The 17930-nt window shown below is 41.6% G+C and overlaps 1 protein-coding gene across 1 annotated transcript; it reads right to left on the bottom strand.

Annotated features, from left to right (window-relative positions):
* Positions 1-672: 672 nt before the first annotated feature.
* Positions 673-7085, bottom strand: LOC145412913 (tubulin beta-1 chain). Its single transcript, XM_080282710.1, has 4 exons — positions 6982-7085; positions 3043-3274; positions 2262-2506; positions 673-1898 (listed from the first exon to the last, which is right to left on the bottom strand). Exons 1-4 carry the CDS (start codon positions 7036-7038, stop codon positions 1077-1079), a joined length of 1356 nt encoding a protein of 451 aa, XP_080138836.1. The 5' UTR covers positions 7039-7085; the 3' UTR covers positions 673-1076.
* Between the last annotated feature and the right edge of the window lie 10845 nt (positions 7086-17930).

The following is a 17930-nucleotide window of genomic DNA, read 5'->3' as shown; positions in this document are numbered from 1 at the left end:
AGATCGCTACTATACTTTGCCTTGAACGTATTTTACTTACGCAATACTTTCACCAAAATTACCCTTGCTTAAAATAAAAATAATGCTCTCTACTTAAATACCCTGCATCCCAAGAACTGTTGTCATTCTTACATCAAAGGCAACCTAGCGAATACTCATACATCTCAGCGTTAGAACTTGTGCCACAAACACCATAATTTCCATTTACATTCCTTTTCCTTGCTACTGCTTGGCCTTTAACATCCATCTCTATCATTCCCATTTGACCAACTCCCTCCCTTTACACACCATCTAACCTCCCCCTTTGCATTACTACTACTCTAGGCTAAATTAAAATTACTCTAGATCCTCTAACATACATAAGGCATCTGGCAAGCCAACATAAGCCATTTACCATTACTTCTGATCAATAGATTGTTCAGAACTTTACTCATCAAATATCTTCTTTACTAATGTAGACAGCACAAATTGCAACCTCGCAACATGAAGTTCGCCACTCCATCTTTTTGTATCTATAGTTCTCTATCAAATGCTGTAAATCTTAAGAAATCCATAACAGTAGAGTATTACAAAAACCAATAATGCATCTTTGTACTTTAGGATTGTTGGCATTTATGATCTTAATTTACCATCTGTCCAAAGTTTGAATATCTAAAATCAAAAACATACCAATAAAATAAATTTAAAGTTTATTGTCGCAAATTTGAGTTTCAAAACAGCAACGCTGAAGTTAGCATGGCCTAAATAAATCCCTATTAGGTTTACAATTTGTAACCACAACTGTAATTTTATACAGTAGGACAACTGTATTCCATTTTTTATTCTCTCTCTCCCTTCCAAAGGTTTATACAATAGTCTACCCAAGGTTATGGCAGAAATAAATACAAATCTTGTCATTAACAACAAAACTGCATACTAACTTTGGAAGGTCAAGAATACTCAAGAGTTTGTGCAATAAAATCGTATTTCAAAATAGAAAGGAAATGAAGATTTGTTCAATTTGGTTCAGACAAAATGAGGAATGTACATGACTGATTGAAAGAAAGTGGTGCTGAAGTAAAGAAAACACAAGAAGTTTAGGCAAACTCTCCTTCAACTTCGCCTTCCTCCTCAAATTCTGCATCATCCTCTGCTGTGGCCTCTTGGTACTGTTGGTATTCAGACACCAGATCATTCATGTTAGACTCTGCTTCAGTGAATTCCATCTCATCCATGCCCTCACCAGTGTACCAGTGGAGGAAAGCCTTCCTTCTGAACATAGCAGTGAACTGTTCACTGACACGCTTGAAGAGTTCCTGGATGGCAGTGGAGTTTCCGATGAAGGTCGACGCCATCTTGATACCACGGGGTGGGATGTCACATACAGCAGTCTTGACATTATTGGGGATCCATTCAACGAAGAAGGAAGAGTTCTTGTTCTGGATATTGTACATCTGCTCATCTACCTCCTTCATAGACATACGGCCACGGAAGATTGCTGCAACAGTGAGGTAACGGCCATGTCTAGGGTCACATGCAGCCATCATGTTCTTTGCATCGAACATCTGTTGGGTAAGTTCTGGCACAGTCAGGGCACGGTACTGCTGGGATCCACGGGCAGTCAGGGGGGCAAATCCGGGCATAAAGAAGTGAAGACGAGGGAAAGGCACCATGTTCACAGCCAGTTTTCTTAGATCTGCATTCAGCTGACCTGGGAATCTGAAGCAGGTAGTGACACCGGACATTGTGAGGGAAACAAGATGGTTGAGATCGCCATATGTGGGGTTCTGGAGCTTCAGAGTTCTAAAGCAGATGTCATACAGAGCCTCATTGTCAATGCAGTAAGTCTCATCTGTGTTCTCTACAAGTTGATGAATTGATAAGGTGGCATTGTATGGCTCTACAACAGTGTCTGATACCTGAAATTAAAAAGATTCTGTAATACTGGTGCTTACTAACAACATTCGAAACGATACCACAACTGAAATGTACCTGATTCATCTAATTAAAGCTGGTACTTAAAACTGATTCATTTTCATGTGGTACTGGCTTTAAATAGTTTTATGTATCAATGACCTACCCCCCCCCCCCAAAAAAAAGGGAAGGGGGGAACCTCTGTTCAATGAAATGATCTGAAAATCCATTCAGGCCCCTGAAATTTAACTCCATCTCACAAGAATAACCTTCTACATGTGCTTCATAGTAATCATCAGATTAAGTTCAACTGTTGTCCTTTCAATTGTGTATACAAATTATTAAGCTAATGAGAGGAAAATAATTACCTTAGGGGATGGAACGACTGAGAATGTGTTCATGATTCTGTCTGGGAATTCTTCACGGATTTTAGAGACGAGGAGTGTACCCATGCCAGACCCAGTACCACCACCAAGGGAGTGTGTCAGCTGGAAGCCCTGAAGACAGTCGCATTTCTCTGCTTCCTTACGGATCACATCTAAAACCGAATCTACCAACTCTGCTCCTTCTGTGTAGTGACCCTTAGCCCAGTTGTTGCCCGCACCACTCTGACCTAAGGATAAAAAACACACACTGAAGATTTCAACAAAGATAATGGTATCATCTTCTTACAGCTACAAATTAAAACGTCTTAATTAGCAAAATTTTCTGAATGAGGTTCACAGTACTTTAACTGAATACAGCCAAGGGGGACTACTGTTACAATAAACACTGGCACATGTTCCAACCAATCTACCTTTACACTGCAACTTATCTGGTGTTGGGTCATATTAATATGGATTGATTCAGTACAATGATTTCTGTAATATGTAAACCTACAAAAACTTTACACTGTCCCTTAAGAAAATACTGAGGTATTACCATCTACTGAAAGCAAAGTATCCACTCCACTGTTAAGATTAAATTGCACTAAAACACAAAAGTACAATAAACATTTCCACAATAAAGACAAACAGGTCTAAGTTTTAAAATCTTCAAATGACTTCCTCCCCTTATTACAGTAAAGCTAAAACTAAACACTGGACACAAAGTAAATGTTCAGGACCAATTTCAAAGAAGGTAAGAGTCTCCATTACTGACTGCACTTACCAAATACAAAGCTGTCTGGCTTGAAGAGCTGGCCATGAGGTCCGGCCCTGACACTGTCCATGGTGCCAGGTTCCAGATCGACAAGGACAGCACGAGGAACATACTTTCCCTGGTTACCCTCATTATAGTACACATTAATACGCTCCAGCTGCAGTTCCATCAGGTCCTTATCGGCACCAGTGTACTCTCCCGTGGGCTGGATGCCATGCTCGTCACTGATGATCTCCCAGAACTGAGGACAAATACCTTATGAATTCAACTTCTACCCTAACATTGTATGAACATGTAACAATTATTTAAAGTATTCCAACAGTAGCTACTGACACAAAGCCATACATAATATAAAGAATGCTTCAGAATTACTGACAACTATACACAGTACAATAATCACAAAACATCTGAATAACTCCTCATACAGGCACACACGGCAAAATAACCCACTAGTTAAATGAAACTAAAGGGGAATTTTGACAGCCACGTCACTTCAGACTGATTCTGTTAAACCCCAACCAAGACCACAGAATAAGTGCTTCTGAACTGGCAAAAGCTACCCAGACCCATTACAATAACAATTTGACAAATTGGGTAAACAATCTTAAAAGAACTGGTGACCTGAATACTCCTAACATTACAATTACAAGTACTCATCCTTCACTCATACATCATCAATCAGATGAATTTACCACACATCCACACCAATGAAACTGGAAAATTAATATGAGCAACAATTAACCAATGTGCATGAAGATCGTGGCCTAATTATAACAGAAGCTGATAAATCACTCTGTATACTGTAATTATTTACATATATATGTAAGGATGTGCTGAACCTGTCTGCTCACACCTGACATGGGCTAGCAGCACATTGTTCTAAAAGGCAACTGATCCTTAATACAGTACATTCCTGTGTTTGCAACCCGTTAATGTTCAACATACAAATGCAGTACTTTTTTTCCAAACAATTTTGTTCTCCATACCCTTTCCTTGGGGGAAAGTCACCTCAAATTTCTCAATCCAAGAGCTGTTTAACACATTCTTAAGGCCAACTAACCCACAGGCATGGAACTCTTGTAGTGACCCACTCAACACCACTGCAATGACACATGGGTATACCCGTATGGAGAACAGAGCCAAACGCATGAATAAAGTTTGAGAGGCTGTAATTTACAACAGTGCAAACAGAACACCTGGCATATGTCTAACACCCTTTTGAATATAAATCGCCCAGTGGGTACACTTGGTTCACAAACAAGATGCACACATCCAATTCCCCAACTCCCTGCACTTTGTGACACTACTTTGGGCATATAATAAGAAATATCTAACATGGGTCATAAATGCAATGTTTCAGCCACCCCATGAAGTACCTGGCATCATTTCATGCAAACATCAGACCATTACAAGCTACTCTTAGATAGTAAAGTACGTCAGTGCTATAATGTAACCTCTTGAATACAATGGCAATCTAGCTCCCCTACGTATTCAGTTTTGAGACTTGCAATTTTTAATACTGTAATCCGAATGTCCTTCCACACTTTAACCTCTAGAACTCTCGTTAGCTCATCCTTCCTAACATTTACTGAACTTTTTTAAATTATCCTAGCAGTAGTCTCAGGCATATTAAAGCAAAGAAAAAAACTTCCTCAGGCTGATAAGGTTTTTACTCCCGCTTCTACAGCCAGTGAAACGGATGAGTGCTTGCGATAGTGGCCAAGGAATGAAGCATGACCATTCAACTCTGGTGTCCATCCACCCTTTATGGGTTAAGTAAGAGTATCTTAACACCTAGATCAGGTAACTGGTGACGTGCATGATACAGCGAGTCGGTAATATCGCGTGAAAAATCTACCACACGCTCAACAGCCAGTTTTCAGGGGGAAACCAGGCCATGCTAATTTTAGTAAGGAAATATTAAACATCAATATGCAAAATAGATGTAGGAGGACTACTGGGCCTTGGGATAGGCTACTGCCCTGGAAAAAAAAAAAAAAAAAAAAAAAAAAGTAGCATTACCACACATACTATTACAGAAAATTGCAATATCTATCTGCATAATCATACTATCTTGCCATATATATAATATGGATGAAATTGTTAGGCTAACAGTACCACAAAACCTGTGAATACAAACTTATCAGGGTCAAACCTTCCTTGGTATATTACACCCACTTCATAATTTTCAAGTCTGAACACTAATCTCTGCCAATACCTGTGCTGCCACTGTTTAAAGGGATTTTGCTAAACCTGAGGCCAGGAAAACTAACGATAGCTACATACAGCCACAGTAGGCTGTCTCCCCTAAGCTGGGGAGCAAAAACACGTGTAGGCCAATTTAATGCAAAAATTTTGACCTACATTAAGCTTTCCAGGTCTTGACATGGCAAGAAAACTAATGTTCATAAATGTATCCTGGCTATTCATCTACTGGATAACAGTTGTTTGACAACACACATTAGCCCAAATTACCCCACTTCACTACATACTGTTTCATACTGTAGACTAGTTGAATCTTGCCACCTTCGATTTTATTCAGTTTACCTACACGGATGGCCTTCTGTAAAGTGGCTAATAAAGGTTATCATACCCATTGGAAAACCGTGAAAAATCGCTTGGGGAGGGCTACACCAAAGTAGGTTTACACCCTTACCAGAGTTTATTCCATTACCTCCGATAACTGAAACTTAAAAACTAAATCAACCTGAAGTGGCAAAACAAATTCAAAGACCGAAAAGCTGTGTGAGATGCTTGTATGACGGGCAAATAACTCTATCAAGATATTTTTCCAGACTTTCACTCCAGAGAGAGAGAGAGAGAGAACTGGGAGGGGCCGTCATTTGTGTTGACTGCGGGAGGGGAAATACCTGCCAGTAGTGGGATGGAAAATGACACCTTTGTTATAGCTACTTACATCCTCTGATGTAAACTATTACTATTAAAACGATATTAATACAAGAGATGCAGTAAGCAAATTAAATAGCCATGGAAGAAGTGATACGATGCCTCCTATACTAGGAATACGACCCTTAGTCGAGAGAAATCACTGCCACGTTATGTACGGAAAATCTGAAGGTAGCAAGAACTTTTGAAAGCAGCATTATAGCACTTATATTGCCTGGACGCATGAACGGCGTGACTAGTGAAGATAACTGATGCAAGGCTCTCCAAACCAATAAGCAACTGAACCGGTTACACTATTAAACCGAAACATCATTATCAGCCAGAACTAAATCAAAATCATACAATAACCTGACAATGGCCACATACAAAATGATCAAAAACAAGAATAGCGGCGCGGGACGGATGTCGGGAAGCCCTACTTGAAAAATTATTCTAAGTTACGCATCTAAAGGTAGAAAAAATGAAAGTAAAAAGTACTAAATTAGTAATAAAAAGCACAAAAGTACTGACTAGCAGAGATATAACCTAATAACATTATCAGCGATAGACGGGATGAGATGGGAGGTAGCGGGATGGAGACAATGGCGGGAGGGAGGGAAAGGGAGGATCAGGGTGGGCGGATGGGAGGGACGCAAGGAGGGGGAGGGAAATGCCGGCTGGAACTCACCGGCTTCACTTCCTCACACTGATCACAATTTAAAGCTTGGCATTACTTACACTAAGCTTAAAACTTCTTAAATGATCCCCAAAACCACTTACCGATATATCGGACTGGTAATCCATCAATCATACTCGTTAACCACATGAGTCTACAAAAAATATCAACCGCAGCAAAAATAATACATACTATGCTTCTACCTCTGGAGTCTGGATAACCAAAAAAACAAAAATACCAACGTTCAACTGACATGAGGTAGCATGGCCGGGTGTGGTCACATGCAAGTCACTTTCACCATCACCAAAAACTAACAAACCTATCATGAAGTCGCCTGAAATCCTCGTCCTCGCTTCCCTTTGAAGAGATAAAGAACATTTCCTTACCTTTGTACCAATCTGGTTGCCGCACTGGCCGGTCTGGAGATGTACAATTTCCCTCATGGTGGCGTGTGTCTGCTCTCAACCCGCTGCCAGTCGCTTCTGGCCCGCGATTTGAAGGGCGGCCACGGTAAGGCTTGGTGCGCTGCCGGGGGTCACAACACAGCCCGCCTAGAAACTCTTCACCCATTTATAATTCAATCAGCAGATATATCATAATCTTCTCTTTTCCGCTACTATAAGCAATTTTTTTCTTATTATACTGGATCAATTACATATTTTTGAAAGAGCTCTGTATTCTTTCATAGGTTTTATTTTGACACTGGTGCGACGCGCCGACATTTGAACTGAGGGGCCCCGCGCAGGGTGGACTCGAGAGATAACTCCATGACTGCCAGGGCCGGTCGAGTTATTATTTTATAAGACTTTCTTATGTTTACTGATTTTATTTCCACGCCAATCTACCATGATATGACTGTATTATGTGGCGGGTATACGAGAAGAACACAGAAGCGTGAAAAATATTGCCAGAAGACTCGTCATCCAAATCTAGAACATCCTTGACTTTCCCTAGCGTAACCTCTCTTTTAAAGGGTGACCAGCCTTTACCAATATGGATATGGCTATCCGCATTAGGAATCTAGTAAGTTGAAGATCTTGCCCAAATTTACTTGCAAATAATGCAGAGTAAAGGATATCAACTGTGTTAATGCGGATATTTTGAATGTGTAATAAAATCCAGTCGTAATAAGTTTGTAGTTTGAAAATGAAATTTAAGTTTCTAACCGACGACATCCACTGCTGTACCTTCCAAACGAACTTAAATGCTTACGTAAGAGTCAGAACTTCTATAATACCACTAAAAATCTTATATGATTACCATACAATAGCTTAATTGATAATCCCTTCGCAAAAAAAAAAAAAAAAAAACTTGGGAGAAGGGCATCGAATATCCAAAAGACAAAATACTGTAAATACTAAAGTATTACTATGGGCCCTCCTTGACCTTACTGCTAATCCTGTAACGGATTTTTAGCAGTACCAAAGGGATTTCAAATGTCAAAGGTAGTACCTGACTAAAGAATACTAAGATAATTGTTCTTACCTATTACTGTAGGTACTAAAGATATCACGAAACATGGATATACGTAATGTATTCGAATTCTAATGCAGTTTTATTAATATTAATTAAAAGTACATAGGTAAATATGGCATCACTAGTAATTTGACATTTGAAATATTATATAAGTATTTCTAGTCAGGTGTGGCACGTTTGCCTGGTCCGAGAAAAAAATAAAATGAAAAAGAAAAATGAAAGAAAGAAAATGTGGCAAGAACAGCAGTATGTGTCTCATAGCTGAGGTGAAACCACAGAGTTATACATATAGAGCGCGCGTCCCTGTGTTGTGGTATGGGCGATAAGTGAAGCCAGCGGGCCCGGCGCGGCGGCCATCTTAGGATGCCCACTCTACCGAGTCCCGACCTTCCCGTACAGCTCATCATAATTCACAAATACTAACCTTTCCCGAGTGTTTTTTGCATTATATCCTGATGTAAATAGATAGAGCAGTTATCAATATAATTACTTTAGCTATTTTAAGCCTTTTCTCCATTACTATTGCGCTCTGAATGAAGTGAGAAGAAAAGTTATTCCCGGTCCCCTTACCTTGTCTCTACGCACCATTTTACTTTGGATACACAAAAATCAACGATTAGAAGCGAACATATACCAATTCATTAATAGCATTACATTAATTGAGTGGATGGTGAGTGCCCTCACTTACTGGTTCTTAAATAATACTAACTTAGTGTTTTCCTAACATAACAGCCTCTTACTTTAGCAGTGGTTGCTTTTGCAAGATGATGCAAACGTATCTTGCAATATGCAAGCACCACTGCTTTAATAAGAGAAAAAATGTGATTATTATCAGGTGAACATTCAAACATATGGGAATTATGTGTTTTAAATGCTGTGCTACCAGTCTCTTTCAATACAGAATATGCAACTAGAGAGGAAATTCTGGGAATGTTACGTAGCTCTTTGTCATGACTTTTCAACATTTTCTGAAATATTTTCTCTGTGGATTTGCAGACAGACACAGCACTCATAGAGGGCTTTATCAAGCCGCCTTTGTCCTTAACCAGTATCAGTGCACAACTTTTATCATTGTTCTTAATTTCTGTTGCTGTAAGTGCAGACAAGCAGTCTGGACATGAAATATTTCTCTTTACCATTTTAACTGCATATCCGGCAATGTAACCTACTGCAGCTTCCTTATAATCTGACACATCTGTAAAGTTTGGACAGTCTACATAATCATGATCTTCTTGGGCAGGACTACGAGGAATGATATCATATCTTCTTGCCATCATAATATCTTCAGTTTTATCCTCTAAAGCTTTCTTCATGACACTGCTAGATGTTGCAGATGTGAGCACTTCAGTGAGGTCTTGTGCAGAGACATTCCCGTTTGACGTTTTTATTTCATGCCTCAGAAGGAGTCTCTTGTATGCTGCCATGAGGTTTAACGCAGAAGGGTTATTTCGAAAGCCACCAGATGCTCGAATTGCACAGAAAAAGAGTTCTAAGTGATCCTGTGACCGGTTTTAAGTTAGAAAGTACTGGAGTGGCTTATTTACACCTACAAACTGTTTATAAAGTGCCTGAACACTCTTAATGGCAGCCAAAAAAACAATGAAAGGTGTCTTTCTAGAAGTTTTGTACTTGAGGATGTCATCAGAATTAGTGATAGTCATTAGATAAGCAAATGCTTGATCTAAGAATGACATTGAAACTACTTCTGTCTCAGGTTGAAGTGCTGCTTTCATTCCTCTAGCAAATTTGTTTCTCGAGTTCAGTACATCAAAAAGTTTATCGGCCATTTGCAGAAATTTAACTGTACCCTGACAATCCTTAAACTGTGGGAGATGTAATGAATCCCGACAGAAGATTAATGCATCAGCTACACTAGAACTCAGTGTTTGCGGAGCAAGTTTTACTTTCATCTTTTGAGTGTGCCATGAAAGATGGATATCCCTGAGTTTATTTCCTAAATGAAGGCCCTCCTCTTCTTGAAGTTGATGCAGTGCTTGAATATATTTACAAGTCCATGGTTAGACCAATTTTAATTTATGGGCATGAGTCATGGTACAGTACAATTGCAACAGATCAGAAAGTATTAGGATTTGAGAATAAAATACTGAGAAGGATTCTTGGGGTAAAGTGGCAAGACAGAGTTACAAATGAAAGAGTAAGGGATATTACGAGAGTGGAACCAGTTAAGGAATATGTGAGACTGTCTCGCTGGAAGTGGCTGGGGCTCATATACAGAAAAGAAGGTAGTTTAATACAGGATGTGCCAGAGTGGATTGCTAGAGGAAGAAGAGGTAGAGGTAGGCCGAGGGAAACCTGGTTGAGGACAATGAAAAAAGAAGCAGGAGAGGAGTGTTGGTGGGACGTGAAGGAGATGGCAAGAGACAAATATTGGTGGAGAGAGTTCATTGAGGCCCTATGCATCCCGTGGGGTGCCACAGGAAATGATTGATTGATTTATTTATTTTATTTCCTGATCACAGAGAAGCGAGAACATCTTACCTGTTTTGAATTGAGCGTGAGACTGGGCATCCCAATATGGCCGCTGAGCCACTTCCGGTTGCGTCACTTTCAAACCAGGGTGGCGCACTCTATATGTATAACTCTGTGGGTGAAACATTCAAACATACAGATAAACTCTAGCGGAAGCTGAATGACGAGGTCCCGGGAAGTTGGCAACACTGACTCTTGCCGCAACACACTCCCTCGATTCACCTGGCCATGTTTTTTAGTTTTTCTTCAATGTTACGAACTCGTACAAGGTTCTTATCGGTTTTATATAATCCAGAGGCGTATCTTGCCTCTCTGTGTGAGGTCTAGAGGGCTAGGAAGTTAAAGAAACAAAATGTAAAATAAGGGTACGGATGATTTCTCCATATGGCAGCAGTGTGACCGAGTTGCAGGTTATTGATTTTCTTGCAGATGCGGTGAAGGGCCGGACTGACTCATTGATGAATAATGTACTACCAGCACACATGAAAATGATGAGATTAAGGTCAATAAGGCACTCAGTTCAATACAGTGCTCCTCTACGGTGTTCCTACGGTATTAATGGACGTGTCTTATTCAATGGTAGGTTCTCAGTGCCCTATATTCCTCGGTTAACGTATAAATTTATTTTTAGAAGTTTATGTAGAGAAACAATGATAACGTTTACAGTATCTACAGTACATGAGCTTCACGCCAGCTATATCTACATGAACTTCACACCAGCAATATATATAGATAGATAGTTTGCTCCTCCCCGGTAGGTTGGGCCGCCCATCATCCACCCACTTAATGTAGTGGTAATCTGTTTTTAGGATAGTTCAACACTGAGTGGCAATCCAAATGATTTCCTATAAACCAGGAAAGCATTTACAACGCTGAGTAGTAACCTTATAACCAGCCAACACGTGTTCCCTACGTGACAACAAGTGGGCGGAGGGTTAGTGCCCCTCCCCGGAAAGCAACTAAAAATACGAACAAGAAGCCTCGGACCAGGACTGACCAAAAAGTGACGGCTAAGGACCAAACAAAGGACATTGTACGGATAGCTACATGGAATGTAAGGGGTGCAAATGATGAGGTGAAAGAGAGAGATTGTGGTGCTTGAGGGTGCGAAAGTGGATGTATGTGGATTAACAAACTAAATGGAGAGGTGAGAGTGTGAGAGAATGGGAGTATGGATGGGGTATATGCGTGAGAATGAGAGGGCAAAAGGAGTGTGTATTGTTGTAACAGATGGAAGGAAAATATAAGAGAGTACGGATCAGTTGGATCATGGATTGTGCGTAAGACTGAAAGTTGGACTACAAATGTGGGCGATAGTGTGCGTGTATGTGCCAACGCAAGATCGTGCAAGTAGAGTGAGAGAAGAGTTCTGGACAAATGTGGAAGCGTGCATAGTTGAGAGCAATGACCGTTTTTGATTGGAGATATGAATGGAAAATTAGGGAATGTGAAGATGGATGGAGTAGTTGGTGAGTGGGGTGTGCCTGCAGAGATCGATGAGAATGGGAGTGCATTAGTGGACATTTGTGTCGGGACGGGGTTGGTGATAGCCAATACCCTCTTCAGGCACAAAATGATCCATAGGCATACATGACGAGTGACGAGAAGGGTGGGTGGTGAACTGAATGAACGGAAGGCAATGACTGATTACATGTGTGTGTGGATGACAGGATGAGGTGTGTAATGGATGCAAGAGTATATAGAGGTTGAGGAAGTGGACTTTCTGACCACCACTTGGTCAGAATCAAGGTGCAAATGAAATGGAGAAATAGAAGGGAAGGACAGGAGGAAGTAGTTCTTACAAGGAGGGTGGAAAGATTACAAGAGGATGGAAAGAAGGCAAAATATAAGAGGAAAGTGGAGGAGTGATTGGGTAAATATGGATTGGAGCAGATGGTGGACGTGGAAGGTGTGTGCATGATACTCACAGAAGAAATCTGTGCAGCATGTGAGGTGATGTGTTGGGTGAAGAGAAGACGAAAGGGGGTGCAGGGAACAGCATGGTGGAATGAAGAGGTGAGAGAGGCTGTGGCACAAAAGAAGAAAGCATACAGTGAGTAGATGAGACACAGGGGCGTGGAAGAAGTTGAGAGACGGAAGAGAGTTATATGTAGAGAGGAAGAGGGAGGTGAAAGGATTAGTAAGAGAAAGAGTGGATGAGGAATTTGGAAGGAACTTGAGTAAAAAGTGGAGGGAATGTAAGAAAATGTTCTGGAAAGAGTTAAAGAGAGTTAGACAGGGTGCCAAAGAAGTTTGTTGAGGTGTGAAAGATAAAAATGGTAGATTACTAGTGGAGAAGGGAGAAAAAGTCAACAGATGTAGAGAACACTTTAAGGAATTGTTGAACATACAGAATGAATGTAATGCAAGTGTAAGTGGCTGAGGAATGGCTAGGAGACAGAGGGATGTGAGAAGAGAGGAAGAAATCAGTAGGACAGAAGTTGTGGAAGCAATGAAGAAGTTAAAACGGGAAAAACACCAAGAAATGATGGAGTGTGTGGTGAAATGCTGAAGGATGGGGGAGAGATAGTGGTAGAATGGATGTGGAAGATGTGTAGATTGGCCTGGGAGGAAGGTAGAGTCCCAGAGGATTGAAAGTTAGGTATAATTATTCCCCTGTACTAAGGAAATGGGGAAAAAGAAGTATGGGGCATTTGTCTTCTTAGTGTAATAGGAAAAGGATATGGTAGGATACTTATTGACAGAGTTAGGGAAATAACAGAGGAATTAGTTGGAGAACAACAGGGAGGTTTTGGGAAAAGGAGAGGTTGTGTAGATCAGATATTCATTCTTAGATCTTTAGTGGAAAAGTTTCTAGAGAAGGGAAAGAAGTTGTATGAGGCCTTCAAGGGTTTGGAGAAAGCATATGACAGGGTGGATAGACAAGGATTGTGGAAAGTATTAACAATATATGGTGAAGATGGGAAGCTGTTCAGTGCTGTGAAGAGTATGCCTGAGGGTGCTAAGGTTGCAGTGCGTGTGGAAGGTGAACTGAGTGAAATAGTCTATTTGAAAGTTGGATTGAAATGGATGAGTCATGTCTCCATGGTTGTTCAATGTGTATATGGATGGGGTTATAAAAGAGATACAAGATAGGGCAGTGGATGTTGGAGTGGCCCTAGTGAGAGAGGGCAGTGTTTGGAAACTCCCTGTACTGTTGTTTGCTGATGATACTGTGTTGTTAAGTGAAGACGAAGGGAAGCTGCAAGGCTTGGTGGATGAGTGTGGAAGAGTGTGGATAAGTGTGGATGAAATGGAATCTAAAGGTGAATGTAGGGAAGGGTAAAGTTATGGTCTTCGAGAGAAGTGAAGTCAGTGAACGTACAGTGAGGTTGGATGAGGAGGAAATGGAAAATGTGAGTGGTGTGATGAGTAAGGATGGAAGTTTAGAGGGTGAAGTGTTTGAAAGGGTACAACAAGGAAGAAAGGTTGCTGGTTCCTTGAAAGCAGTGATAAGAAACAGGAAAGTGAGCATGGAAGTGAAAAAGTTACTACATGACAGTACTGTGATACCAACCCTAACGTATGGAAGTGAAGCTTGGACCTTGTTGGAGGGACAGAAGTCAAGAGTGACAGCAGTGGAAATGAGTTATTTGAGAGGATGGAGTCATATGAAGAGACAGACTGCCAAATGAGGAAGTGAAGGAGCATTGTTGTGTGGCTGTGGATGTGAATGGAAGTGTTAGGAGAAACATATTGAGGTGGTTTGGCAACGTGGAGAGGATGGAGAGTAAGAGACTGATGAGGAGAGTGTATGTGAGTGAGGTGGAGGGGGGGAGAGGGTGGGGGAGGCCGAGGATGAGGTGGAGGGATGGAGTGGAGAGGTATATGAGAGATTGGGTGTCTGAGCTGGAAGCAGGGCAGTGAAATGGTGTGCTTAGATGTTTTGGCGACGAACTTTTGAGCCATGGGCCACCACCCTAGGACGTTTTGGGCATAGGTTAGGTTTGGTAAGATTCACAACACTTCACACTTCAAAACGTCCTGGGGTGGTGGCCCATGGCCCAAACGTCCTACATTCGTGAAGTGGAGGGGGATGGGGCGACATGGAGGCGATTTGTTTGTGGCCACCCCTTACGGGATTAAGGCATCTGGCAATATATAGACAGATGTATCTTCCCTGAAAATACAACTACACGAAAGCATGCACCCACCTGCCAGGGCTGGCTTGCCTTTTTATTCAAAATGGCAGGGCTCACTTGAGGGTGATGCAATTTCGTCAGAAACCTACGCCGCTTACCGTGTGGGTGGGAGGGGTAGGGGGTTGCCGCATAGCAACGGATTTCCGACTCAGTTGCCAGCTGGCTGTCCCTGAGAGGGTGAATGTGGTTGTGCTCCCAGTGTCTTGTGGCTGCCACCACATGGAATTACTTTTTTTCTCGTGTCTTGTGACCATATAATGGGCAAGAACAAGCACCTTTCTCAACAAATAATAGCCCAGATCATTGCCTTGAAGAATGCTGGCCTGCAAACAAAGCAAATAGCGGTGCAAACTGGTGTTTCCCACCGGTCAGTCAGGATGTGGGTTGCTCGTTTCAAACAGGGCAGCAGTTCAGACACACTAACGCAGAAGAAGATTCCTGGACGACCTAAAAAGACATCTCCTCATGTTCGTAATGTTCTCAAGAGAGAGTTGGAAAAAAATCCTCGCGTCACAGCTCATTCAGTGAAAGAATCAAACCCTGGGCTGTTCAGTAATGTGAGTGTGAGAACAGTGAGCCGGTGCATTCATGACCTTGGTTACACAAGCCATCGCACCATCAAAAAACCTCTCCTCACCCATGGTCACAAGGAATTTAGGCTTGCATTTGCAGCAAAATATAGCACTTTTACTCATGATGACTGGCTAGACGTGTTATGGTCAGATGAAGCAACATTTGACGTCACATGTAACAGAGCAGGAAGAGTGTATCGCCGTCCAGGAAGTGACCATCTCAACTCATGCTACCTCTGCCAGACAGTGAAGCATCCTGACTCTCTAATGGTTTGGGGCTGTTTTTCTGGCAGAGGATTGGGGAAACTGGTTGTGTTGCCACCTAATGTTAAAGTGAACCAGTATGTGTATTTAGAATTATTGTGTGACCATCTTCCAGAGTCGTTTGAGTTAACTGGTGCCAGACTTTTCCAACAAGATGGTGCTCCAGCTCACACAGCCAAATTAGTCACAAACTGGCTTGCTGATTGTGAGGTGCCTTTCATGAAGGACTGGCCAGGTAACAGCCCAGATTTAAACCCAATTGAAAACCTTTGGGCCAAACTCAAGAAAGACTTACAAGGCAGGGACGTGAGCTCCCTTCACAAGCTGGAGGCTGCAATCAGAGAGGCCTGGGATGCTATTCCTCTGGAAACCCTTCATAACCTGGCATTATCATTACCAGAGCGCCTGGCAAAGGTCAAGAAAGGCAAAGGAGAGGCCATAGGCTACTACATGCAACATAACTACTGTAGAGGTGAGTTTCCTTCAATTTTTCCCTCAGAAAATCTTTTTGATTTTTGTTGATGGAGTACCTTTTTGTTGAGCACTGTGAGTGTGTGTGTGTAATTCACCGGGTCGGTCAGGATCACGTGATGGTTTGTGATCATCGGCATTTTACCCTCCCGGAAGAGAGCTGAGAGCTCATATAGTCCGATCTAAGGGCAAAGCCTTGACCTTCACACACACACACACCCATCCTCTTACTTAAGGAGGACATTGACCATGCGCTTTGTCAGTGAAACTTTTTCGCATCCCAAGCAAGGTGCGAACCCCCATCTTAGCAGATGCTAGGCGAGAGCGTTACAGTGAGCGGTGTGTGGGTATATATATATATATATATATATATATATATATATATATATATATATCATCAGCAGCAGCAGCAGCAGCCATTACAAGTCCACTGCTGAACAAAGGCCTCCCCCAACCTTCTCCATGAATTTCTTGACTGAGCCAATCTTTGCCATGTTTTCTCTTGCAAATTTCTCTATCTCATCTCTCCTTCTCCTGCCTGGCCCTTTTCTGCTGCGCTTACAATCTTTTGGTGTCCAGTCAGTCAACCTCTTGCTCCATCGGATATCCCTTATTCTTGCTACATGGCCTGCCCACCTCCATTTCTGTTCCTTTACAACTTCTACAATATCTTTGACTTTAGTCAGCTCTCTCACCCAAGTTGATCTTTTCCTGTCACTTAAAGATATTCCCAACACTGACCTTTCCATTGCTCTCTGAGAATGGATTAATTTATTTTCCATCAATTTTGTCAGCTTTCATGTCTCACAACCACGTCATAGCTGGAATTATATATTCGTTATCGGGTATATACTTTTCATTTCATACAAACTGGCAAGCTGCTTCTCATATTGTCTCTATGTTTACCAAAAGCTTTCCATCCAGTTACCTTACAGAGATCCCTAATCATTTCCATCTCAGTTGATGGATAAATGTAGTCAGACTGGAGGGTTGATTTCACCAGTATCAAAGAAAGTTCATTCCCGCATCACAGATAAGGCTCACATCATGCATCCATGACAGTGTTAAGTTGTAAAAATGACACAGTACTACGTAGAATGAAAACAAATCGATCATAATATGCTTTGTTCATTGAAGAAATTGCTTCTAATTACACACTATATATAATATATATATATATATATATATATATATATATATATATATATATATATACATACAAGCATGCACGGAAAGTATTGACGCCAAAGGGCCGACGTCATTTTTTTTTGCGTTAAGTGAAGTAGGCTCAATACTACCCTCCCCAGTGACGCGAAATGAGCTGACGCTTTTTCAGTGAGAGCTGAAAACCCTGTTTGATAGGTTGGGCACCAATGAAGCAGACTCAGTAACGTTTGGGCAGCAACTGAGGAAGGATTGTCTCTCCATGTGTGGTTCGCCAAGAGGACATAAGGTATAATTTGGATGTTAATAGTGCAGTTATTTGGTTGCCTACCACGTTCTCATTATGCCTAAAGTGACCACAAGCAAGGACAAACGTGTAGAAGTGATAACTTTATACAAAGCTGGCCACAAGCTCCCATTTATCACGAATCAAACAGGTGTTAGACTGAGGACAGTACAGAGACTTGTGAAGCGGTTCACGGACAGTGGGGAAGCCATTATTCCCGCTCCACTTCCCAAGCCTGGGAGACCTCGTAAGACGACCTTGAAGACCTGTCAGCTGATCTCCAGGCAGGTTAGCAAGGATCCATGGCTAACAGCACGGGATTTAAAGGAAAAGAACCTACAGTTACTGGCAGATGTGTCTGTCAGGAGTGTACAGCAGCTGTTGCATGACGATCTGGGCTACAGGAGTTTTCGTGCTCGTAAGAAACCACTGTTAACTGAACTACAGAAGAAAAAGAGAGTAAATTTTTG

Source organism: Coenobita brevimanus, chromosome 94 (genome assembly GCF_032717465.1).
Source record: "Coenobita brevimanus isolate Jiangsu-jjx chromosome 94, ASM3271746v2, whole genome shotgun sequence".
NCBI lineage: Eukaryota > Metazoa > Arthropoda > Malacostraca > Decapoda > Coenobitidae > Coenobita > Coenobita brevimanus.
The sequence above is the reverse complement of the archived record's forward strand: the minus strand, read 5'-3'. Positions and strand labels throughout refer to the sequence as shown.

Coding starts and splice junctions, on each gene's coding strand:
- LOC145412913 (XM_080282710.1), bottom strand. CDS start 7,038: ATGAGGGAAATTGTACATCTCCAGACCGGCCAGTGCGGCAACCAGATT. Junction 3,275..6,981: donor GCAACCAGATTGGTACAAAG/GTAAGGAAATGT, acceptor ATTTGTCCTCAG/TTCTGGGAGATCATCAGTGA. Junction 1,899..2,261: donor CAGTCGTTCCATCCCCTAAG/GTAATTATTTTC, acceptor TTTTAATTTCAG/GTATCAGACACTGTTGTAGA.